At 30.6% G+C, this 26,032-nt stretch overlaps 2 protein-coding genes across 7 annotated transcripts in view; one reads left to right on the forward strand and one right to left on the reverse strand.

Annotated features, from left to right (window-relative positions):
- Positions 1 to 1,543: 1,543 nt before the first annotated feature.
- On the forward strand, positions 1,544 to 5,281 carry LOC111031522. The gene is made up of 3 exons (XM_022311507.1): positions 1,544 to 1,729; positions 3,780 to 3,911; positions 4,872 to 5,281. The coding sequence occupies exons 1-3, from the start codon at positions 1,676 to 1,678 to the stop codon at positions 5,172 to 5,174; spliced, it is 489 nt and encodes a 162-aa protein (XP_022167199.1). The 5' UTR covers positions 1,544 to 1,675; the 3' UTR covers positions 5,175 to 5,281.
- Positions 5,282 to 6,447: 1,166 nt separating this feature from the next.
- Positions 6,448 to 26,032, reverse strand: part of LOC111031502 (neurobeachin) — a 228,408-nt gene continuing 208,823 nt past the window's right edge. For 5 of the 6 annotated variants that reach the window (XM_022311476.1, XM_022311478.1, XM_022311480.1 and 2 more), the window contains 16 exons: positions 24,468 to 24,585; positions 15,295 to 15,397; positions 14,173 to 14,288; positions 12,681 to 12,793; positions 12,409 to 12,549; positions 12,215 to 12,334; positions 11,947 to 12,099; positions 11,776 to 11,848; positions 11,419 to 11,603; positions 10,701 to 10,878; positions 10,519 to 10,599; positions 10,196 to 10,363; positions 9,866 to 10,129; positions 9,596 to 9,792; positions 9,069 to 9,220; positions 8,917 to 9,007 (listed from right to left, as the gene is read on the reverse strand). In XM_022311476.1, the coding sequence (XP_022167168.1) occupies positions 8,917 to 9,007; positions 9,069 to 9,220; positions 9,596 to 9,792; positions 9,866 to 10,129; positions 10,196 to 10,363; positions 10,519 to 10,599; positions 10,701 to 10,878; positions 11,419 to 11,603; positions 11,776 to 11,848; positions 11,947 to 12,099; positions 12,215 to 12,334; positions 12,409 to 12,549; positions 12,681 to 12,793; positions 14,173 to 14,288; positions 15,295 to 15,397; positions 24,468 to 24,585 (2,253 nt within the window). Of the gene's footprint in view, positions 9,008 to 9,068; positions 9,221 to 9,595; positions 9,793 to 9,865; positions 10,130 to 10,195; positions 10,364 to 10,518; positions 10,600 to 10,700; positions 10,879 to 11,418; positions 11,604 to 11,775; positions 11,849 to 11,946; positions 12,100 to 12,214; positions 12,335 to 12,408; positions 12,550 to 12,680; positions 12,794 to 14,172; positions 14,289 to 15,294; positions 15,398 to 24,467; positions 24,586 to 26,032 lie in introns of all 6 variants that reach the window. The other variant, XM_022311477.1, reaches the window with a different exon arrangement.

Below are 26,032 nucleotides of genomic sequence, written 5' to 3' on the forward strand. Positions count from 1 at the left end.
TACATGATTTTATACTATAGAATTCACTAAACACAACGAGACCTACTGTACCAGGAAAAAGGTGACCACTCACCTATTTCTTTCAGTAACTTACTAATACATATTTTGTTTTAAATAATGAGGTAGGAATAGGTTTTACAAATTCAATTCTAGTTTTTGTCGTTTTTTTGTATTTTTTAATTTCATTAAGAATATTATAATACTTTTCAATGAAAGTTCTTTTTTTGGATTTTAATGTTCCAATGCTTCCAAGTTTAATCTAAACTTCTGCTTGGAAATCTTCTGCTTAAAGAATTCGACAATAAAAATCGTTTAAATAGTAGTCAAATCACTGGGTCTACATGTAATAAATGTAAAATTTTAGAAGCGTTGGTCCATTTTGAAAATAGGTTCATAGTTGCCCAATTCCGGGGCACTCAAATTTGTTTGCCAGAAATAGCTAAACTCAGGATGGTATACATTTATACTTGTCTGAAATTAGTAAGTAATAAGAGTGTACTAATTGATCTTAATTAGAGTAAGAAAATGTAATCACCAAAAAACGATCTCAGTTATCAGTAGGTAAATATCGGCAAGGGTATTTTTGAAATGTACACAAATTGCGCCTTGCAAGCCTGCATGTGCAAGGTGACATTCAAATAAAAAGAGACAGTGATACATAAATAGGTACATAATTTATATAAGTATAAAGTCAGGCAATAAGAAGTGGAAAAATTATGGAAAAATATAGTTAATTATATAATTATTTTATACACAAGAAAAAATGAAAGGATTCTCCAAAAAAAAAATGATTTACTCTTAAACTATTAACTTACTGTACATCAACTATCATACATTCTTACACATTTTTACTAGTTACATATTAACTAAATTTTAATAATTGGTACATTTTTTACATAAACTCATAAACAACATAAACAGCAAAAGCAATATTTTTATCCGTACCAATATTTAACATGTCAAATTACATAATATCCTGTGCTTGATCTGGAAAATAAAATAAAAATATTGTATTTTAAAATTATTCTTAGACCTGATTTAAGTAGTATGAATAAAAAATATTTTGGCCGCAATATACGTGTATACAAAATATACAAAATATACTCGAACAGTAATTTACGTAGGTCTAAATTATGTATAAAGTATACCCTGGCTACAATTTACATAAGAATTAAAAATTGGACCCAATTAACAGCGACTCTGCAATATTTCACTACCTAACAATCTATTTATGACGGTTTGCTCTATTTATCCGGTGTACGAATATAAACAGGTATACAACTGTGTCGTAGTTTCCACCTGTGGAGTTTGGGCGATAATAAGAATGTCTAGTACCTACATTTCAGAGGCAGCAGTAAGCAAAAACAAACTTCTATTAAAAGTTTGTATTTTTTTCATATTCCTACCTGCCATAATAATTAGGTTATTGTATGCATTATACTATATAGCTGTTATTTACCTTTTTTTGCGACACTTGTGTTTTTGATGTGTGAATATTATGTTAATTACCTTGTTTACGATTACGAATAGGTCTAACACAAACTAATAATATAAAACAGTAGAACCTGTGGTGATCACCCACACACGACAGTGGACAGTTTTAGTTTTCTATGAATAAAAAAAAACAGTTTTCGAACCTGCTATTTTATTAAATTCATAATCAAACAGCCTCGAAATGCTTTCTAAACGCATAGTTATATCAATTATAGTGATTGGTTGTTTGGTTCAAGTAAGTTTTGTCCAGTCATATAACAATTTTAACACTTTTAGATAATGTATCTCTATTCGATGCTTCATACAAATATAAAATACTAATATAGATAGTATACATACATTATATAAGCGTAAGGGTGATATTAAACGTTATCCAAAATATTTTAATTTTCAAAATGATGAAAAGATTAAGTTTTATTTTTAAATTAAAAAAACTGGTAGAGTTGATATGAGTTTTCAAGTTGAAAAAATCTCACATTTAACCTTCAGTTAAGGCGTTAACAAACCTACCTTAAATTTTAACATGGCTGGGCCAGTTAATGATATTTTTTAACTCAGTTAAGTTAAATTAAGATCTAAATCAAGTGAATAGTTAAAAGTTAATCTAAAATTGTCTGTCAATTGAACTAAGTTAAAAAGTTAACCAACATTTAATATTAACTTTTTAACTCAGTCAAGTTAGTTAAAAAACAAGTTTCTTGTTTTCATACATAGGTAAAATAAAAACAATCTGTGCCTAAAATTGTCCATGTTATTAGACTAAAGAACTATTATTATTTTATGTGTTTCAAAACAAGTAAAAGTACACATTTTTTTAGGATACTTATAAGTATAACTTATAAAATGTGTACCAGCAATTTATATTCCTATAGGCTATAATAATTCACATGATTTTTAAAAAAATGTATACTTTTAATGAATAAAAAAATTTATATGTATACTTGTATACACATTTTAAATTGTATTTATTGTTTTTCTGAAAATATTCCTAAGTATTAATTGCTCATTATTTTCAATTTTATAATAATAAAATAGCATTATAAACTTTACTTTAAATTATACATTTAAATTGTATAAATATAATAAAATATATTTTGTATAGCTAAAAGTCTAAAACTCCCTTGGAGACACAATATAGGTAGATAATTAAATATTAAAAAAAAACAAATGATAAGAATCAAATAACGGCGACGACGCTGAAAAACCAAGGGCATGGATAATATTCGTAATTTCATAATTTAGGTAGGTAAGTATTTATATTTTATACGAATTTGAAAACATATTCCATAATAATGAAAATTGAAATTAACTTAGTTTTTTTTTTTTTATTAAAATTGAGTGTTACTGACATCAAGGTCATCTAACTTATTGCTATAAGAAATTTTTTTTTTACATTCGATAGTTAAAAATAAATAATAAATACAATAAATACAGTAATTTACATAGATGAATAGCTAAATAATAAAATATGACATCGAAATAATTAGTTTAATTAGGTGTGTGATTTTTTTTTTATGAATATTATTCATTTATTGGTGTTGAGAAAAGGCATCAAGAGGACGTCCGTGCTTAAAACGACGGAGGGTAGGCTTGTCGTTAAGTTTGAAATATTTTGCACATTTGGCGTTGTTTAGCTGGCCAAAGAAATTGACTGAGAGATTCTGTATGTAGGATTTAACCATCGGGAGTCTGAAGTCTGTATGGAGCGCTTTGTTTCTGACGAACCACGGCGCGTTGGATATTATGCGTAAAATCTTGGACTGGGAGACTTGAATTTTATTTATGTGAGTTTTGGCACAGTTTCCCTAGATAGGGGCATCAAGTTAGTTAAAAGTTAATTCAAAAGCTCCTAAAGTTAATAATTAAATTAATAATCATAAAAAAAAATTTACTTATTAAGTTAACAAATTAAACTAACATAACTTTTTAACTTAACTTTAACATATTAACGCGTTAATGCTCAGCCTTGAATTTTACAATACCATGTATAATGTATTAATCGGAACAAATAAATACTTAAAATAATAGTCAAGTAACTTCATAAGTATATATATATAAATATAATAGGTAAGAACTAATTAATTTCAACACGTTTTGGATTATAAAAATCAAATGAATTGTATTAAACCAATGGAGCTAAAGTGTAGGAAATATTATACTAATCTTTAATAGTTTCATTATTTTGCTATAGGTAATACAACTGTCAGTACCTACGTCTATTATAGTTAAAAATTTGTCTAATATAGTTTATATTAACTAAACCATAGATATTGTTCTGAATATAGTTTATAACTACCAATAATGATGGTACAAAGCGTAACCGAGCACAATCTGATTCACAACAAGGCCCACATCAATCCGGAAAACCCGTAAAACCCGAAGGCCCCTCTGGATCAAAGCCGAACCTTCGAAAAATGGTAATTTTTATTGAAAAAAATGTTTAATATACTAATGGTCACTGGTCAGTGATTAAACACTTCACAATAAAACAACCCGGTAGGTCCAATCCGGGGGGGTGAGCAAACAGGGATTCTGAGATTTGAGAAGGAAACTTTTGTTTATAAATGGTTGCAATTGATTAATTGGGTAGATCAGGTATAAGTACGCATCAAATTGAATTTTCACCAATTGCCTACCAAGGTGGCTAAGTTGCACTTAAAGCCTCTCATAGGCGTCAAAATCAATCGACTAAAAATCAAAATAAATATAAGTACAAATAAAACATATTATTCATGTGGAGTACTCACCGAGCAGGGTCTGCAATAACCCACCGCTGGTGGATTTCCTACCTGATACTATACTGTTTGTATTATCACAAGCGAGTCTCATATAGAGTTGGCACTTTCAACAAATTGCAACTAATTGCAGGGGATCCGGATAATTTATACACTATTTATATGTATAATTTATTGTCATACTGGTTTTGTCCAAAAAAATAGCGAGTGGGTTAATCATATTTCCCTATGCTTCTCGTATAATTCCTTTTCTGTGTCCATTTTGATTTATATATTCTGTGATGTCATACATACCAAACTTTCTAGTTTTGATGATTAAAACAGTTAATAAATAAAAAAATCTATAGGTATATCTGAACATCATGTGTTCAGCCTTCTGCATACGCTTTTCTAGAACCAATGTTCGTACGGGCATCAGTACGACAAATTATAATCAGACCTCAACTGCAAATTAAGTCCTCCCTTCCATATTTTCTCCGTAAAATAATAAGTGGTGAATACCACCAGCTACGATCCGCTGGCCATCCTGTTGTAGGTACGATTGAACCACCACTGCTGTTCTGTTGTTGCTATACATAGTAGGTATATTGAAAAAAAACAACTCCCGTTATTATGCTTTTCATAATTCATAATCTACTTTAGGAAGAAGAAAAGAAGAAACAAAATTTAGCCGCCGCCGCCGCCGCCGCGAAAAAAGCTGAAGATGATAAAAAAAAAATACCTACCGAAACCAAACCAGACAACCCTGTTAATTCAGACGAAGATGAAGATCCCGTGAAAGAAAAACCCGTTGGTCATTTCAGAAAAATGTTCAGTGTTTTTAAACGATTAAACAAATTCAGAAAAAAAATATGTCCATTTAGATTTGTTGGCCGTCTTTTAAAAAAAAATAAGATGGGTTCAAACAAATTGAAACCAACGGATGACGAGGAATCAGATCCCTGATAAAAAAAATAATAGATACCTACATAAAAAACAGGCGTGTAAAATTTTTACTTGCTACACCAGCTAATGTACCTATTAAGATTATAATAAAATCATAATGATTAATATTATGCGTATTATGCTCATTTTTAAAAATTGAAATGTCTTAAACAAGTTTGAAATTTCCCCACCCTTAAAAATTTCAATTTTTCAACTTTTTCCAAAGCCAATATTTAGTGCTCCCTTCCTGCTGATTCGTGCCGCCACTTCCGGAATTCTTGCTCAATCATTGCTATTAAGGTAACAGTATGTTACTATTAGACAAAATTAGTATACGGTTTAATTTCAAATTGATGAATATTTATTCTTTGAATTTATCAATATAACATTTCAAACGTTCATGCAAGGATTAAGGTGGGTCGTACAGTACGACTCGTACTATACTCTATTCAGAATAAGACCGTGACTCGGCGGCCGAGTTGTGCGTATGGGCGTGGCTTTATTCTGTGGCAGTGCCCGACATGCCACCGTAAGGGGGGGGGCATTGTCTGACCGTCGTGGAACGAAAACTTGTCGCCGCCGGGTCACGATCTTATTCTGAATAGAGTAGGTATCTATAGGCACCTATATTTTAATATGATTTTCTGTGCGTAATGCCTATATTGGTTGTTTATTTATACTTATATAGTAATGCACCCATAACTAAGTTATGATAACTTTGTCGATCAAGCCATTTCAATACAAACAGGTACGTTTGGAATTGTATTATAATAATACGATGAAAATATCTATCATTATATTGTAATCTCAATATATTTTAGTTGTCCTAGTGTCCTACGACCAGTGGTTTTTGATGACAAACTTTTACACAGTTGCGTGTCATAAGTTCGCCATCTCTGCATTAGACTACTAGACAAGCAATGAGTGTATGGAAAGCGAACCACATAGAGAGCGCTTTTTGCTATTCGTATACAAGGTAGTACGGGGTAGTAGTAAAATAAATAGATATTTAGATTATTGTATATTATCTTAAAAACAGCCAATATCACGGGTCATCATGTTGTTACGCCTCTCGTAATGCTGATGTTATATACTTATATACAGTTCTTCAAGTTCTTGTCTAGTAGTATATGGTCTATATGGCTACCGCGTACAAGATATTAGATTTAATTATACATCGGTGATCTTAAAGAATAAGTTACCAACTTCTAGGTTTAGAAGCACTTTTAGATGGAGAATATAACTACTATTAAACATTATAGACATTATAGATGAAAAAAAAAAAACCGTTAAATTAAGTACAGTAAGTTTTATTTAACTCATACAATAAATAAGTAAATACTTATTAGGCACATCACATTCAATACTGGCGGTTGTTTTAAACATTAAAAATTGAATACAATTAATTTGATAAACAAAATAATAATATCATGACTATTACAACAGTGCAATACAACACTGAGAACATAGAATGTTAACAAATTAAAAAGAATAAAATAATAATATTGGTACTTATCTACAATATTGATAAATAAATAATAATTACTATAACTATGTGGTAAATTGTGTTTGTGTAATACTTAATAAAAATCATTAATTTAATATTTTTAAAATAAAATAACAATGAAAAGTTTAATACTATATATTTGATGTATAATAGGTACATAATAAATATGATTAGGTATATTGAAATAGGGTATCAGTGATTAAAATTTGAAAATTCTAGTATTGCACAAATTAAAAAACTTATTGTATTATCTACAAGGGTAAAACTTTAAAATAAATAAATATAATAATACATAATATTTAAAATAGACATTTTAAGTGTATAAAACAAAACAAAAATTTGCTAAAAAAAAAAAGAATGAGTGTAACCATAACACTACGCGGAGGGAACAATAAATTTAGAATAGTACAATAAGTAATATTCATAATAACTTTTCAAACCATCAATACTTTCTCCTACACAATACTGTCAATAATAACTTTGTTACATTTAGGGTTTTGATTGACATTAACATTCTATATAAATGTATGTAATAATATTATGTATTTATATACCAAATAAAATTAAGTACTGAACAATGTTTTTTAAAAAAATTGACAATGATCTAATAATACTATATAAATACACATTATAGTTATATTATTATTAAAATGGCTGAAGACAAAATCTTTCAAGAATAGAAAAAAAAAATACTAATAAAAGAAATGAACCGGCCACAACCTTGGTTTCTTATTATTACACAATAACATACACACAACAAACGTACATTTTTGAATGAGCTTTTTCAATGCATCACTGATATGGTAGGCACACAACTTAAACGCTTCGTTCTTTAAGCACAGTATGAGTATAATGCGTTATATAATATGTAAATACAGTTATACCATATACATAAATACAATTCATCGTAACTTCATAATACAAAACTACTACAGTCTACAAGAGTATCATACAAGTTACGCGCAACCAATATGATGTAATATACATTTTTAATTTATTTTATTAGTATTATTACAATATTAAACTTGAAATTCAATGAATTGTTATGTGTTAATATTTTTAGGCACCAAAAAAAATATGTACACATATTGAAAATGGAGTATATCACAGTAATTATTCAATTCATTTTACTGGATTAATAGCAATATTATACACAAATATATACCTATATATAATAATAAATGGCAATGTCGACAAAACCTTTATGCGCACAGTTTCGTTGTCATAATATTTATTAATATTAATAAAATAGTTCTATAACTATTAATTGTAAATACTAGCAATTCGTAAATGCAGTTAAAAAAAATAATAAAAAAAATACTGTTTATAATAACACTAACGCAAAACATGGCGAGTGTGGTTTTAAACATTGATTTGCATTTAAATACTTTCATGAAATCGAAGGAAATTGAATAATATTATCACAATGATGCAGAGTAAAAAAATTATACTCCAAAAATATAATTTTTTTTTTTGGAATGAATTGTTATTTAAATGGAATGTATTTCATTACAACCATAGTTTTGATATAGCACTATTAAAATGCATTAATACTAATATCATATCTTTAAGTTATTGACTAGTCCTATTAATAATAAACCTTAATCTATTCTTCACATTCGGTTAAAATAAGATTATTTTTTTATGTTAAGAGAATATCGTTTCTTATATTTAAAAAAAAACGATTTTTGATTAAAAATTATAAACTACATATTATATCAAAAAATTAAAAAAATTCTGAAACACATTTTTTAAAAGTGATTTACAGAAGAAACAACTGGAAACACATTAATAAGATTAGAACTGTAATTTCTAACAAAGTGAAATTGTAATATTAACATAAAGTTATCACTCACTAAGTTATTTAAGACCAACATAAATCACTATGAATACAAATAAAACTTGAATAGAAAATTGTAAATATTTGGTAACACTCTTTCCTTTTGAACATAAATATAAATTAGTCATTTAAGTTAACAACCAAAGATGATCATGTGTTAAAATATAAATTATCTGCTTTAAACATTGTTTATTGCAAGACATACAACAAACAATACCACAATAATACATCACATTTATCCCTATAAAGTGATTAAATTATTGCATACATTTTATACTGGTAAGTATACTTTTACATTGAGCTCCAACTTTGTAAAATATTACTGATGAATTCAAATTCAAATTATTATATATATATATACATATATATATGTGTGTGTGTGTATGTGTGTGAATGAAATACAAGTGGAAAGCTGATTAATATCTCTGCTGGAATTCATGGTGCCATCTGTTGTAGTCAATATGGAATATGACAATCGATCCAGTGGACAGCCCAGCCAATAAAAACCTTAAAAATAATATTAGTTTTATATTTTTATGATTAAGGAAGTATGCAGTATTATAGCTACTTTTGATCATGTGTGAGTCCTAATGATCGTACACTGCTATCGCAAGCCGGAAAAGCATAGAGTAATGATAAGTTAAATGTTCTCCATACTTCAACAATTCCTTTATCACCTCCAGTCATCAAGTACTCTCCATCTCTGCTTAGCAACATACACTGCAAAACACAATATGATATTAAGTAAGGAAACATTTTCTTTTTAATAATAACATAAAATAACTGTTGGTATTTTATTTATGCATTTGATAATTATGTACAATGAATGAGTATTTTATAAGTTTAACATAAATCATAATTTTACTTTAAATATTTTTTTAACCATATCATTATTTATTCAATTTTGAATACTTTTCAGTGGTGACAACTGATGGAAACGCGGAGTATCGGAATACCCAACCATAAAATTGAAGAAAACATTTATGACTAGATAAAAATAAATACTAGACTAATCTCCAATCTTAAATAAATTGTATAATAATTAATATAAATAACAAATTATTTATGTGTTATGTATTTGAAGTAAATCATTACTTGAATATTATCATTGTGTGTTGTATGTCTCAGTCTTTTTCCATTGATTGTAAATGCTGCAATGCTACCATGTTCATAGTTCACAACAATTATGCCTTCTCGAGACATAACAGCACACTCAGGGTTTTCAAAACCATTAGGAGGATCCAGAGACCTAAGGAGATCACCAAATGTTGTGTGAACAAGAACTGGACCACCTAAAATTAAAATACCATCCCTTGTTAGTATTAAAATTTGTGATACAACAAAAGTAATGCATGCTATACAAACCTGAAGATGCAGATACGACCAATCCAAGTTCGGCAGAAATGGCCACTGAAGTGACTGGTTGTTCATGACCCGTTAATGTGGCTCTAGGAGTCGGATGATCACCTTCCCCAACTATTGTCTGACTTCGAGCATTCCAATGCCACAATAGAATGGTGCAGTCGGACGATCCGCTGGCAATGTAACAGTCTGAAGTAATATTGCATTCACTGCGACTCAAGCATGTCACCACTCCATAATGGCCAAATACAATTTGAACAATTTTTGCTATAAATAGAAATAAACAACAAGTGTTACTACAGTTTTTAAAATTAAAATGCAAACAAATCTTACCAGTTTCTGTGGAAAAAACTCGGAAACTATTGTCCCAAAAACCACAAACGATCAAGAAACGACTGTCCACTGTTGTAACAAAACAATTCCACTTAATTTTCAATTTCTGACTAAAGTTGTCCCCTAGATGGCGTTTCAATGTCACATTCAAATTGCTATTTGATTGAGCTAAAACAAACGCAATATTAAATCAGTTCATGTTCAAATGAAACGTTGATGCAAACGTTAGGTTTGATGATTATACAAAACATAATAATATACACCTATTACAGCCATTACCCGTTTGGGTTGAATGTAATCGATGTTTAATAGCTTAATCTTACTCAAAATTTGATCCATGACCAGAGGTAAATTTACGTTTGGTTGCTGAGGGCTTTCGGCGTAGCTGGGCGATTGAATAGTCACTGAAACAACACAAATCGTATAAAGATAGATTTTAAGAAACTACGAGTTATCAAACGATAGTTTGATGATAATTCGCTAAATATATTTTTATTATACGAACCTGAATAGTTAGTGTTCCATCGGTTTATGGCGAACTGCATGTTGGTAGTCACGGTTACAACCGCTGGCATAGGCAGCTGAGGGAACGTGTTAGCCGATATGTGGCAAATCGGCGAGTTTGACGGGAACTTCATGGTCATGCACACGTCGTCGGGAATGCTTGTGAACATCATGGGTGACTAAAACATGAGTATAGTTTATTGGTTTACGATCACTGAGAGTTTGACTAAGAAAGGGGGGGGGGGAGCAACCCAAAATGTAAAAACATTTTCGACGAAAAAGGTTCGATAAGACAATACATTATGTTTATTGTGATCGTCACTCATTTCTTATATATAGTGTGTGAACGTGACCGAAATTCTTATTATTAGAGAACTTGAATGTTTTACAGGCTGTTAAAATTAAATTAGTGTTTTTCTAGTGAATTGTAGATTACATTTGTACCTTCCTATAAATAGCAATGAAAAATAAAAAAATTATTTATCTTGGTACAGTAGTACCTACCATAACTTCATTAATTCTCAAATACATTATATGAAAGCTTTTATTTTTCCAATGGACGTGAAAGAGTTAATTTTATATACATTGAAACTTGAGAGTAAATGTCAATAAATGTCAACTAGTTCAATTAGTGATCTTTCCAAGAAATAAATTCTCAGATAATATCATATCTGCACGATGCCGCAACTACAATAATATATATATCACTATATGCTTACTATGTGCATAGCCGAACTTCGGGGCAGGTGCGGTTCCATCAGCAGTTGAGAAGGCGTCTGGCCGAAACAGCGTATTTGATTTTCAATGGCTTCCCTCATTATAGGATCGGTTATAGTGTCCATGTCGACGCTTCCTTCGTATGTCAAGTAGTAGAATACGTTGGACGCCCTTATGGCTTCCGGTCCTGGGGAGAACACAAAAACGCTGTTTATAGAAATCGGTCAAAATATACGTTATTCGCATTGCTACCCATTTATAATATTATTATATTATAATAGGTATGTAGTACAAGTAGTGTAAGTGTAACATAACGATTATATTATGCAATATATACTTAGGAAAACGAGACACCGTACCTCTCTGCTTATATCCGAATATCAGGTCGATCCACTGATGTAGTTGACACGATACGAATTCTGATTCTAAAGCCTGTGAAACGTTATAACGTTAAACCATCAAATTATTTCGATCCATTTATTATAATCGAGTCTACACGTCTATATACACCAATATTGATAGATACGTACCATTCTGTTGATCCTGATGAATTCTTCGGGCGAAGTAGCCCACGGCGGTAACTCGACGTTATCCACTGAAGTACCGTCTTCTTGATGTCCCAATTTGTACTCGTTGTCGTTGGACAACATTTCAGGCAAGAAAAACAATTCAGGAATTAATTCCTACCGAAAAAAACATAAATAATTATTTTATAATATATACTTAGAGATCTATACTTGAACTATATGACACATCGGGACAGTTATCATTTATATATATTATAAATAGTAGGTATACCTTAACGTCAGAAGTGTCTCGTTGGCAGTTCTTCCAAGACAAAGCAATCGAAGAAAACAAGCGGTTGGGATGATCGAATTTGCCACCTTGTAGAGCTAAAAACATCGTGGTGAACGGTTCCTGTTAAAGTAGATAGTAAAATGGGGTTTAATGACAAATTTGATGCGAACAATATGAAAAAAAATGGAACTCACGATTCTGATGAGCCAATTAAGCACAAAAGCCGCAGTCGAGTAATGGGTACCGTAATGGAATGGCGGAATGCTTTCGTTTTCCCAAGAACCGTACCGCTCCTCGAAGTAGGCTTTGCGGCTGGGATTCAAAGCTCCGATGGGCTAAAGAAGAATATTGTACAGTTTTAATATAATGTATTTTAGAATTATTTTTCTCCCATTCGAGTGAACTTGGGTAATCCCAAATAGATACAACTGTTATATGGCGACAAATACATATAATAAAAACGTACTTTTGATAAATCGCGGTAGTTAGATGGGAGGCCTAGGTCCATTTCAGTCGATTCATAATTGGTAAGAACCCATGGAAAAACTGGATATTGGTTCAAATCGTTGTAAGTTCGTCCTGTAATTCAAATAAATATTCACTAGGTCGCTTTTATAGGCAGATAAGTACCCACAGTAGAGCAATATTATTTTTTCAAATTTATGCTCACCACGCGGGTGTTCTTATAAAAACAAAATGACGTATTTGTATTTCGCAATCTAAAAATATCTTGAAATATACCTATAAGTACATGGCGTGGCGATTTATGTATTATGGTACCTATATCTTATTTATAATCTATCAAACCAAAATATTTAACTGAAAATAAATAATCATGACCGCTGTTCACATTCATGAAGTTTGCCTACCTAAATAGGTACTGCTTTAAAAAAAAAAGAATTCGTAAAATTATTTTGTAAGTAGTTTGCAAGTATATTTGGGCTATGGTCCCCTTAGCTATTTTAAGTACCTATTATTATTAATTATTATTCACTTGTAAAAACCACAATATAGTATGACGTGCAGTGTTATCAGAGATTTTTGACTTTAAGCCCCCTTCCCGGCTTATATTTCTGCGGGCGTTGCTGAGCAATTCTACTTTTTAAATTGTCAGAGTCCCACATTCATGAATTGAGGGACATAATCTTAGAAAAAAATAATGCTTTAAAAATAAGAGTCGACAGTCGTCGCAGATCAAAATACCCTGGATTCTTATAATAATAATATAATATGACGACTTTTGAGTCTATAACTATAAAAGTCTGTGAGTGCATTGTAGGCTTATATATCATATAAATTTGAGACACACAAACACAAACACACACACACACACACACACACACACACACACACACACACACACACACACACACACACACGCACACAATAACGTTTATTATTATTAAAGTGTTTGTTCAGGAAATGAACAGTGGTGGCGTAGTGGTTGTGGTCGGGGAGGGTATATTTCGGACGCGGCGACAAACACGTGACGTTTACACTAATTGGCGCTGTCAGTGATTTGGAGGACCTAAACGGAGACGGGACGTTGAACGATAGCACCGCGTGGCGCGGAAACCGCACCAGTGCAGAGACACAATTTAACCGTCATCGTCAATATCCTATATTATATTCGGGCGACGACGTTGGCACGGAACGTCTGAGAGTATATACTATATATACACCGCGTTTATACATATCCGTATAGTACATAGGAAAAAAATTATTATTAAAATAAAATGTGTACAATATACGCATAACGCACAAATGCGTCCGTAAGCGTAACAGTATAATAATGTTTATGTTTTTTTTTTTTAATACACGACTGTGGCCGGTGACGCGTGACACCGTAAAATAATATCACATAATAACGTATGTCCTGTTTTATAAGGGCGTGTACATGTCGCATATAATATTATAACACCTACCGACTACTGTCATATTGTACCAAATGTACTAACCGGCTATGGTGTTTAGGAACATTAGATACTCAAAGTTGGATATCTCGCGGCGCTGCCACTTTTGGGTCATGTTCGAGTTTCTCATCAATTGCCTGGGAGACATCATAGACGCCCGTCTGAAAAATTACAGTCGTCAAAAGACGATCAATTATTAATAAAATTCATATCGGGACAGTTGTATAGTAGACATCGTAAACAGGCAGTGTTGTGCTCAGATCATTTTTTTAATCTAAATAATAAATATATTTAAAAAAACATATATATTACAATTAAACTAAAAATTATTTAGATATAGATAGATATACTCAATGAAACAATTTCATTTATCTAGATAGAAATTAAATATTTTTTTATACATCTTAACCTCAAAAAAACATAATTTAGTAATACATATTTATCTTACTACATGGAAAATATAGTTAAGTTAGTTAAGTTTAAATCATTATGATAATTAATAATACATTTTAAAATGATCATGCAAATCCGAAGTCTTGATGACTATAATTTATATCTTAGATGACAGTTAGATATTTAGAAACCAATTGTAATGTATCTAGTTAAGATGAATCATGAATATACGATGATTTTATCTAGATAAATTTATCCAATTCAATTAAATTGCACAACATTGTAAATATGATGTGTGCGTGTTAGTCGTATTACAATTACAGTATATTAATGCTTTCAAGTTTAATGTAACAAGGAAATACTCGTTTGTAGCATATTAAAAGCTAAATAATTTATTAGGTTGATAAATAGATGATAGGTAATAACTTATATTATAATACATCATTGAAGTAACACAACATAATTTTAAAGTTGTTTCTTTTAAAATAAAAATATAATTTCCGCTTTGAGTATATTAAATACTAAAAATAGTTTCCATTAACACTTTTTTCCTATTTAAGAACGGATACATTGTTTTTTAGGGGGAGGGTCTTATCCACCCGAGCACTCAGACGTGGTATAAAATATATCCAATGAAAATCATGTACATTCAAACAATTTCGTGCTATAATTTTAATACTAAGAAAATTAAAGGTTGTATGGATACTCGCACACAATGAACGGCTAACTACATTTATAATCAGTATAAATTAAAGTCGAATTTTGACTACTTACCTAGTTTGGGGTAAACCGTACTTGATACCAACTCCAACTCTAGGCAATGCTTTGATGACTCTTTTAACTGTATTCTGGTCAGGGAATGAAAACATCACAGATGCTAAAATGATAAGCAACAAAACAATTTTTACATGTGAATATGTCAAATTTAATAGTCTAGAGGTAGGTATTATTATAAGATATTTAACTAGGTATATATTATAGAATATTATACTGAATAACATGTATAATTTATACAATAAACTTATTGTATAGTTAATATTATTTATCAAATTATTCATAATTTATTAATCATATATTTAAGTAAATAATTAGCTAAATTAATACTAGCTTAAAAATAAAAACAATTACAGTTTTTGAGTGAAACTTATAAATTGGATAACTTTTAAACCTGAATTTGGTAAAAATGTGAGAAAAGAGATTTTTTAAAGTAAACACAAGTCTCCTACTCAAAATCATAAATCAAACTCGTAAAATAGAGATACTTAGTTAGAAGTTGTAACACTGAAGTCTAATAAAATAAATATTATAAAAGTTGTTGTATTATGTATATTGGAAAATGTACAAAGTTCAAAACAAACTTTTCCAGCCAACAAGTTTAACTCTCATGTTACACCTATATATTTAATAGCTGTATATAGTGTACACCGTACATGTATGTGAAAATTAACATACGCGTAAAGGTATAATTAGTATAAACTGCATATTATAAAACACATTTTTAAGTGCAATTAATTAAAAACGCGTAAAACATGATATAATAAATTACAACACACGAAGAAAAATTAACCACATCCCATTAAAAGTACTAATTTAAGATGCAACATATATCATATATATTATTACAGCGAGATTACGAGTTTCATATGCAACATGCGTGTGTAAATAGTTTATTTTATTAATAGGCACATCAAAAATAACACGGCCATTGAGTGCACATAGTTGGATGAATAAATTACTTTTAAACATAGATTTATTCGGTTCGGTGATTATCGTTTGAATATAAAAATAATATTAGTTTAATATAGTGACGACAGAAATGCGATTTATTGCTGTGTAAATGTACTTTTTTTAGATCAAACGATTTAAAAAAAAAAAAAAATTAAAACTAAAGCAAAGCAATTATAGTAGGGACTGGGTAGATAATAGTGAACACCATAATTTATTGTTATTGACATAATGGTGATGGAAAAAACAAATCCAATTCAAAATGCAATGTTATGATTCAAAGACGGTAAGGAAAAAATATATCATGAACGGATAATGCAAAAATACTCGTACAACAACAGTTTCACAAATACATCACGTCATGTTGTGATAATAATAATATAATATACGTTTAAGTATAGGGTGGGCAACAGTGATTCCGCGCTTGCCATATGGCCAACACGGGAACGCAGGGTGGATGAACACCCTGTATAGCGTATAGGTACACGCAAAAACGTGCAGTATATGTATTATGTACTGTATATTTATTGTATATAATATGATTTTGGTAAATACGTTATATGCTGCAGTGGACCAAATCCTTTTAACGGATTGAAAAGAACTGCACGCTCTGCGATATGCCACCGTAAGAAGAAGAATAAAACGAGAAAAAGAAGAGTGATGCAAAGTATACGACATCGCTGCTACAGTTTACTAAATTATAGTTCGCGTGTATGTGGTCTATATATATTATATATAATATATAAATGTATGGATAGAGAGATAGTCCTCGTCCATTTGGCGGTGATATAGAGTTGTTTTAACGCAGGCGAGGGGTGACGCGTACATATAATTCGTTTTCTGCGCGACCCTTTCCATCCGGGCTGAAGTGTTGTATACTAACAGTGGAGGCGGCGAGGTAGTAAAAACCAGTGTTTGCAGTATATACGCACTGTACGAGTGTCAGGACTCGTGAGTAGAGGGTGGTGGCAAATGAGTTTTCTGGCCGTCCTTTAAAATCGAATTAACATTGATCCGGCGGTACCAGCGGCGCCCTTAACAAAACACACCGCTCGTATATAGTGTAGCCGCCGCCCCTGCAAACGACGAGAAGGGTAGAAGATAATTTCTCCAATCCGTACGACCCCTAAGCACTTCCGGCCTATTCAAAGCGAACGTTTCCTGTTTAAAAACATACCCCAAAACGGCAAAACGCCACACACTCGTAACAATAAATCAGACAACGCATACATATACATATAATAGGTAGAGTATAATGTATGGAGGTAAGTAGGTATATTCCAGACGTGTTTAATATACGATCAGAACTCTTTTTTCAGAATTAATTTGTTGGGAAATTTTAAAAATCATACAAGTTTACTGCGTCGGTCCTAATAATAATAGCATAACCGATTATATAAATACATAGGTTAATTACTTTTCCAAAATAGTATATAATTTCATAAAATATAATTCCAACTATATACGTATATGTTTCCAATGGGATATTTTTCAACGAAAATACGGTTGCTAATGAATAATTGTATATCTTTTTTATTCACTTCCAAATAATCGTACAAATTATGTTAAATATACGTTGTCCTATGAGTAGTTGATACCTCGTTAAGTCATAAGTGCTAACTCGTGTTTATACAGACTATACATCTACAACAGACATTATAATAATATAGACTTCAAGACGAATTATCTGGAAAGGTATAGAACCATTGTGATCGATGGCGAAAGACTGCATGTTTTTTATTTGGTCGTCATAATATATGTGGACGAGAAATGAACTGATAAAAAATAAACAGTATACAAAGATTTAACGAATTGAAAACGTATTGTAGCCGTATTCTGATGGTTACATTATAATATTATCGCGTGAAACTAATATTGTTAAACGACACGGTTTTAACTCAATAAAACGAGTTACTCCCGGGTAGACGAGGAATATTTGTTTGCTTTTAATAATTAATGACTTGTATTTCAATATAATACGAGTATATAGATATGTATGGCAATATATAGTATAGATAGTAGGTATTATAGTGTATATAATAATGATAGTATATAGTGTATGCTAACACAAATATTTATAGTCAACAATCAACACAAGTAGTATAAATTATATTTTTTTCTTTAATAGGTATCTATTGCCTATACAACAAACATAATTCACATCTAATCGTGATATATATAAATATATCTAACGCTGTATAGTGTTAAAAACATTCAATTTGGAAATGTATTTAAAAAACCCACAATTATACTATTATAATATGTATAGTATTCATGTATACCATTAGCCGCATTATTATTTGACCCAAAAGTCCTTAAAACCACGTATCTCGCGATTGAGTTATGGACCAAATGAAATATGACAGATAGAAAAAATAAAAAATAAATGCTTCGCGCCAGTGTCATGTCGTCCGGTATAGAGCCAATTATATGAATATATACAGTATACATTATACGTATACCTACATAATATATATTGTATATATATGTATATACATGTATAGGCAGTAGACGTTTGTATTTTCGCGATGATCAGACCAGCAAAGTGTCTTAATTATCTGCCGGCCGGATTTATTGCTCGAGCACATTTGGACCGATGTCATAAAATATATAACATACACAGGCCGTGACGTGATCTGGAACTGCGGTTTATATACAACGACTGGCCAAAAAACGACATTACACGCGGTGTTTAATAACACGCGTAGCTGGTAACGATGAAAAAAAATGGAAATGGAAATCAAAAAAAAAGCGCGAGCGCTCGCCTAATATATAACAATAATATAATGGCGTGATCGTGGTCGCAGTTGTTGGTACCTATATACGGTACACGTAATAATGTATAATAATAAGAAACAGCGATACTATATAGTGTTGGGATGAAATTCGGACCGGCCGTGAGATTTCGAGAGCCGATTGTGTCCGGTTCGGAATCCGTTGCTGGCCGGCTTTGGACGACAGACAAAAGCCTCGCCGCCGACGACGACGGTGCAGGAGAAGATGAAAAAAAAACCAACAGTTACTACGACGCGACGACGACGAGTAGGAAAAAAATATTACATTTATATATATTTTACTGTGGAAAAAAAAAACAAAAACCTCAAGTGGAATGTCGTCGGGCGTATTATACAGAAACGCCGCGGCAGAGAACTGGTGGCGAGAGCTGATGATAATAATATGAGAGAAAAAAATTGTCTCGTCGCGTCTACATACATTATGTGCTCGGTTGCTGAAGTGACGTCCGTCGTACAACGTGCTCACACACACACACACACACACACACACACACACACACAGGGCGGGAATGGAATCCGACAAATCAAATCGTTATACATAGGTAATATTATTAAATAAATAATCGTTTATTATAATATATACAATATACTCAACTATATTATGTTATTACTTATTAGTTATTACGAACACAATGTATCGAATCACATTGTTCTGAAGTATAAATTAATAAATAATAATAAACGAATAATAGTGTGCGTATTGTATAGTGTAGCATTATATTATTGTAATTATAGGTACAACATGAATATGACATAAATTTATCAATTTATTAATAATGTGTTATTTCAATTTTCATTTAATATTCAGTCATAATATGGATTCTTCATAACTTAATAAACTGTTGTAAACATTTTTAAAATGTATATATCCTCCATGGTTGGTATAAGTTGATAATTCTACTTTTATATGGTACCTACTACTTTTCAAATAATACAAAAAAATAAAAATTATTGATCACCACTACCTAATAGTCTAGTTATATTTTTAAAAAAAGGTGGGGACAAATCCTTTAAAATATGCATAAATTGTTAACAATTTATCACACGTTTAATAATAAGGGAGAGGGACAGGTTAGATGTATAAATACATAATAAAAAACTTGTAGACTCGTCCGCCGAACACGTCCCGAATATACGGAAGATGTACATAATTAATAATTGGTGTTCATCTGTGGTCAGATCAAGATTGCAACAGTATACTGTATATACTTCTTTAAATTTAAATATCATTATATAGCTATGATGACTCCGAGAGTATCCTCGGATATGGAATTTCTAGTTTTGCATCAGTTCCGAATTTGACATTACGATCTCATGTACATGTGTATACGACGAGATAGGACTAGTGGAAATTCTATTAACAAAACTTATTTTCTATATCTTATATTGTACTACCTACTATATTTGAGTATGAGAGACTATAAGATGTTATATAAATTACACTAAATTAATAATTATATATGTATACTGTGAAAAAAATGTAATAAATCTGACAAAATTTGTACAAAAAACAATAGACTTGATATCTTAAAAACAAAAAGCAATAAATTTCGTTAATTGAAAATATTTATTTAGAATGTTGACGAAGAACTTTCTCAATATTACTTTATTAACGTATTATATTGTATCACCTATTATAATATGGGAATGAGAAGAAAAATATGAAATATTGTGAAATAGTGGTCTACAGAAAATAAAATCTAACGGTAATATAATATAACATATCTAACATAATATATATACTATGTTTATAACAGTACAATTTATTATATATATATATTAGTTTATTTGTTCAAATGTTCTATAACAGGGATGGCGAACTTTTTCGTAACAGCGTGTCAAATAAAAATTTTGGTAGGATTTTGTTTTTCCTGCGTGTCAACTAGTTCGATAACCCTTAAATTTTTTTTCAAAAACTTTAATATTATCGAACTTACATATTCGTGTGTGTCACTAAAATAGGCGTTTCATAGGTTCGCCATCTCCGTTCTATGATTTAATTTAATAACAAATTATTTGAAATTAATTATTTGTCATTGAGTAAAAGCTACACTTTTAGTTTTGAGACCGGGAAGATATACTATAGACTCTTATGTGGTGTTTGGATCACCTAAACTTTAATGGATCATGCATGGGCAATAATTAAAAATATTATAATCAGTAATAGGAGATTGATGCCAATTTTATTATAAATAAATTATAATAGGTACGATAATACATCCTCGTATTAAACATAAAACGGATTGTAAGTGGTTTTGGATAAGGGGGAGATATATTAATAATATAATAAAACAAACTTGGCCAGGATTCGTTCGTCGAACACGTTCCTAAAACGTATATAATATTTACACTTAATGTCTATATATATATATATATATATATATACACATTACACACACACACACACACCAATGTAATCAATTATTATTCGTATTCACCGACGGCAGTGGAATTAAAAATACTTAAGGTTATGCCTCCGATCTAACTGAAAACTCGCAGACCTCTAGAAATTTCAATTATTAATATTATATTACTAGGATATAGAATTTCTATTTTCTTATGCGTTCCGATTAAAATACTATAGGTATATGTACACTAATATGTTATTATATCTATGACGAGACGTACACACGAGCTACGACGAAGGTATTATACAAACACACACAACGTCGTATAGAGGTATTCCTTTACCTACGAGGAGATTCGTAACGAAACGAGTTTTATTTAGGCGTACACATCGTATAGCGACGACACGATTATAGCGCGTTAGTCGGCGCGTGCGATGAGTGATGACAATCACAGCAGTAGTATTTTCCAGAGACGATATTATACATTATTATATTTTACGAGTATATATTATATGTATAGAGATACCCAGTTAGCCAGAAAGGTAGGTATAGCTGCGAAAGTCGTTTCAACGCTTTTTATTTCTGTATATCACATAGAATTGTAAGTCAAATGACATTTTTCAAGTTTCAACGCACAACCTGTCACAAGATACGTACACGAGGTTAACTACATACAATTCACTATGTGGATTTCAATTTTCCACGCAAATACAATTTATTTGAAATATAGTTAGAATAGTACGTACCTACCAATACCTGTACAAATATAGTGAAAAATAATATATAAAAATGTTACGCAATATGCATAAACATAAAATAATAAATAAAAGGTATACGTAAATATATTTAATTAATAATTAATTATATAAATAATTTTGATAAAATAAACGTTCAACGATTAATTTGGTTATTTCCTAATTTCATAATCATCAATCATCATACACTTATTTTAGTCAGATCCGCTCTGCTCTGTATTAATCTATTATATTATGGTCACTAACTAGTATCTAACTGATACATCGATATAAGTACATCATGTTGATCAACATCGTTCAGATTTGAAAAGAAGATTTAGAATCTTAAATTCTTAAATGCACCGTTGTTGAAGACTAGAAAGTCAGTCACCAAACAGACTGCGTAAAATGAAAGAAAAAAATGCTCGAATTTTTATTCGTGAAAATTGTTTTAGAACGAAATTCATAACAACTTTTTCTGAGTCAACTAAAACTGTTTCATCGTTTAAATATCAATGAGTAATTTTTAATTAAGAGAGTAAAATCGACGAAACAACGCATGTATCAAAATAATTTAACAGTTGAAAACTGGACAAATATTTATTATGTTTAAGTTGACTTGTTACAATGATATGAAGTGTATCGTAGTTCATATCAAATGAATATCTACAGACAAATCTCTAAATAAAAAAAAAATATAGACACGAGTTCTTTGAAAGGCAAAAAATGTTCATATAATTCATATAACACTCACAACTTCAAATATTAAAAAGCAGTTATCCACTTTCCACAAGATATTATTAGTTAATCCGTAATAGACAATAGTATATTATTTTCTGTTTAAAGTAAACTAAGTTAAGTGTTAATAGTGACTAAGTTTTGAGTTCTTAGTTTCCTACCTTCTATTTAATGTAATACATTAACAATAACCATCGTTTTATAACTATTATTAGTAAGACCATCATGCTGTAAAAAAAAAATGAACTGTACAGCTTTGCATATAAGTAGTATCTATATATATACCCAGATAATACATAATTTATTAACATCTTATTTTTGAACAATAAAAATAAAAATAAATAATAACCATGACATAATTATGAAGACTGTGTGGAACCTGTGCCGCGACTGCCACAGCAGAATATACAAATGTACTACAAACCGCATGCGAATCAAATTCTATCTGGTGATACTTAAAAAAATATGTAATCCCGACGACATATGGAATGCTCGTTTATATAGAGTCTATAATACGTCATGATGGTGCGTTTGATAATATTCTAGACGCGTGACTATTACATTTCATTTTTCATCTGATAGGTACTTCTATACTTTTTGGCCACTTTTAGATTAAATGGAACACGAGCGTCTTCTCTACCACCTGGTTCTAATAAGCCCGTATTATGTTAAAAAATATGTTAATACAATTATATGGTGGATGATCTCATACGCGGAACTGGTGCATCGGAACAAACACTAGTGCAGGGAGAGTTGTGGGAGTTTTTATCGCACAACGAAATACGGTAGGTATATATAGTGACAAGGATTGCAACTGTAGGTACACTATTTGGCTCCGCGTTATCTACACCTTCATACACGGTACACACTCACAAATATATATTATATACGGGATGATTCACCAACCTTGTTCACTCAAAATATTTTTCTTCGATAATACAGTTACTCAAAATCTGATATTTGGGATTTTTAAATATATTTATAAAGACCATACATTAAATTCTTAAGATATTTTGATACTAGATACTTAAAGAATGTATGTGCAGGAGATGCAAACGTTTGTTTTTCAACCTCATTTTTTTACATGTAAATTATTAAGCGGATAATTTCTCTGAACATTTTTAAGTATATTAAAATAAAAATTCAAAAAAGCAGTTTTTGAATTACTAAATCTTGCGTACCTTGTGTAATTTGAAAATATGGCTTCTTAGTACACAAAATATGTAGTTACCTATTTAAAACTTGAAAAATACAAATTCATATATATCATTCTAGATTAAAGAAAAAAATGGTCGTGAGCGTACTAGGTTAATCACTCTGTACAGCCATAGTTTCAAACTAACTGTAGTGTTCGCTATAAAACCGAAGTACCAAACTACCATTAACCGATACACTGATAGCCTATAAGTATACTTAGTGATATAGTGTAATAAATTGTATATATTTCACAGCAGATTTAGATGACTAAATAGTGTACATACACTACGATACATACATAATGTGTAATTTATTTATTTATTTAACGCCAAACGGCAATTTATAGATACATTGTAATTTGTAATAATTAGTAGATTACAAGAAGTGTAATATATTTTATGGGTACTCACTTCGGCTGGCCATAAATATTTCGATGGCGATGTTCTGCAATAAGTACCGGCGGGAGAATATTGCCCTGATTTCCGAAAAGTACCATTTTCCGTGTAAATGATCGCAATATTTCAACACCTGTGAAGAAATAAGATAATATTATGTTATTGCTCCAGTAAAACATGATACGTATAGTTAATCAAAAAGGCAGAGAACAAAAAGTATTAGTTTTGAGCACTAAATAATTATAGAAAAATAGAATAATTTGTAACCTTTATATAAATTTAATAAATTGTATGCTATATTGATATTGCTGCTGTATATAATAGAAATCGACTAATCGACAGAGATAAAAAAAAAAAATTTCTAACAATTTTGAAAATAAAATTATTCCGACTCTATAACACGACTCAGAGTAAAAAAAAATATATCTTTAAAGTATAAATGTATAAAGTTTATATAGGTATTGCCTAACTATTCGCGATAAGTCTTCAATATACTCAAGCAATCAATATATTATACTATACAGGAATTATTCCTTTTATTTTGATAGGAGGTATTTATATAAAATATTATATCATAATAATAATTTAGACTCGACGGCAGTGAGTGATGAATGTTACAGTGTTTGGCGTTTGTTCTATCTTTACACGCAATCGAATAAATGTCGTGATTAACGTTAATTAACTGTATTATAATCGGTTATAATCGGTTCAACGATCATTTTTTTTTATCGGTAGGTGCATTATGCGTGCCACAGAGATTTCAATCTATAATACTATATTATTATAGTATGATATCATCATATTATAGTGTGCAGACGTTTAAACGGAAATCCACTGACAGGATACTGTTTTTCTATCCGTATTATACTCAGTTACATTCTCACAGAACTTGACGACAATCATGTAGGTAAGTACTTAATATATGTAAATAATACTTTTCGATTGCTCTTATAATGGCCCTTAACAATAAGCATTGAGTTAATCATATTATCATATCTACGACAAAACTGTGGAAATCATATTATACTACTGTAGGTAGTAACCTACCTATATATATACAATATTATATAAACACACCACCAAAAATATGAAACGTGGTGTGTGTATAGTATGTTGCAGGTCGAAGGGAATCATAGTAGTCTATGGCGTATTGTCACGTAACTCATATTTTTTAAGGGGGGTGGGAAGTCTCTTATTTTGAATAATTTTGAGATAAGGTGGCCTAGGCTATATAAGTTTCTGCAGGTTATATGTACCTTAACACTAAGTACGCCTTATACTATATGGGTAAAAGTAAACAGTGCAAACTCGATACCTAATAAAAAGTCATTTCTCTGCAGTAACTACAACTTCCCCACAGTTTTCAAGCCCACAATGCTCTATACTTTTTTACATTAGCTATTATATTATTATCATCGCACACCATAATATCGTTATCACACGATCATCGGGAAATCATACAACGAGCACGTCCGTCGGTCTCTCATCTCTCTTATATATAGTTATATATAATATATGCGATTATGGCACAGTCCCGCTGATAGGGGCGCGGCACGGCAGTGTTTGCGTTTATTGTTTGT

The sequence above is a fragment of the Myzus persicae genome, unplaced genomic scaffold (genome assembly GCF_001856785.1).
Source record: "Myzus persicae strain clone G006 unplaced genomic scaffold, MPER_G0061.0, whole genome shotgun sequence".
Lineage (NCBI taxonomy): Eukaryota > Metazoa > Arthropoda > Insecta > Hemiptera > Aphididae > Myzus > Myzus persicae.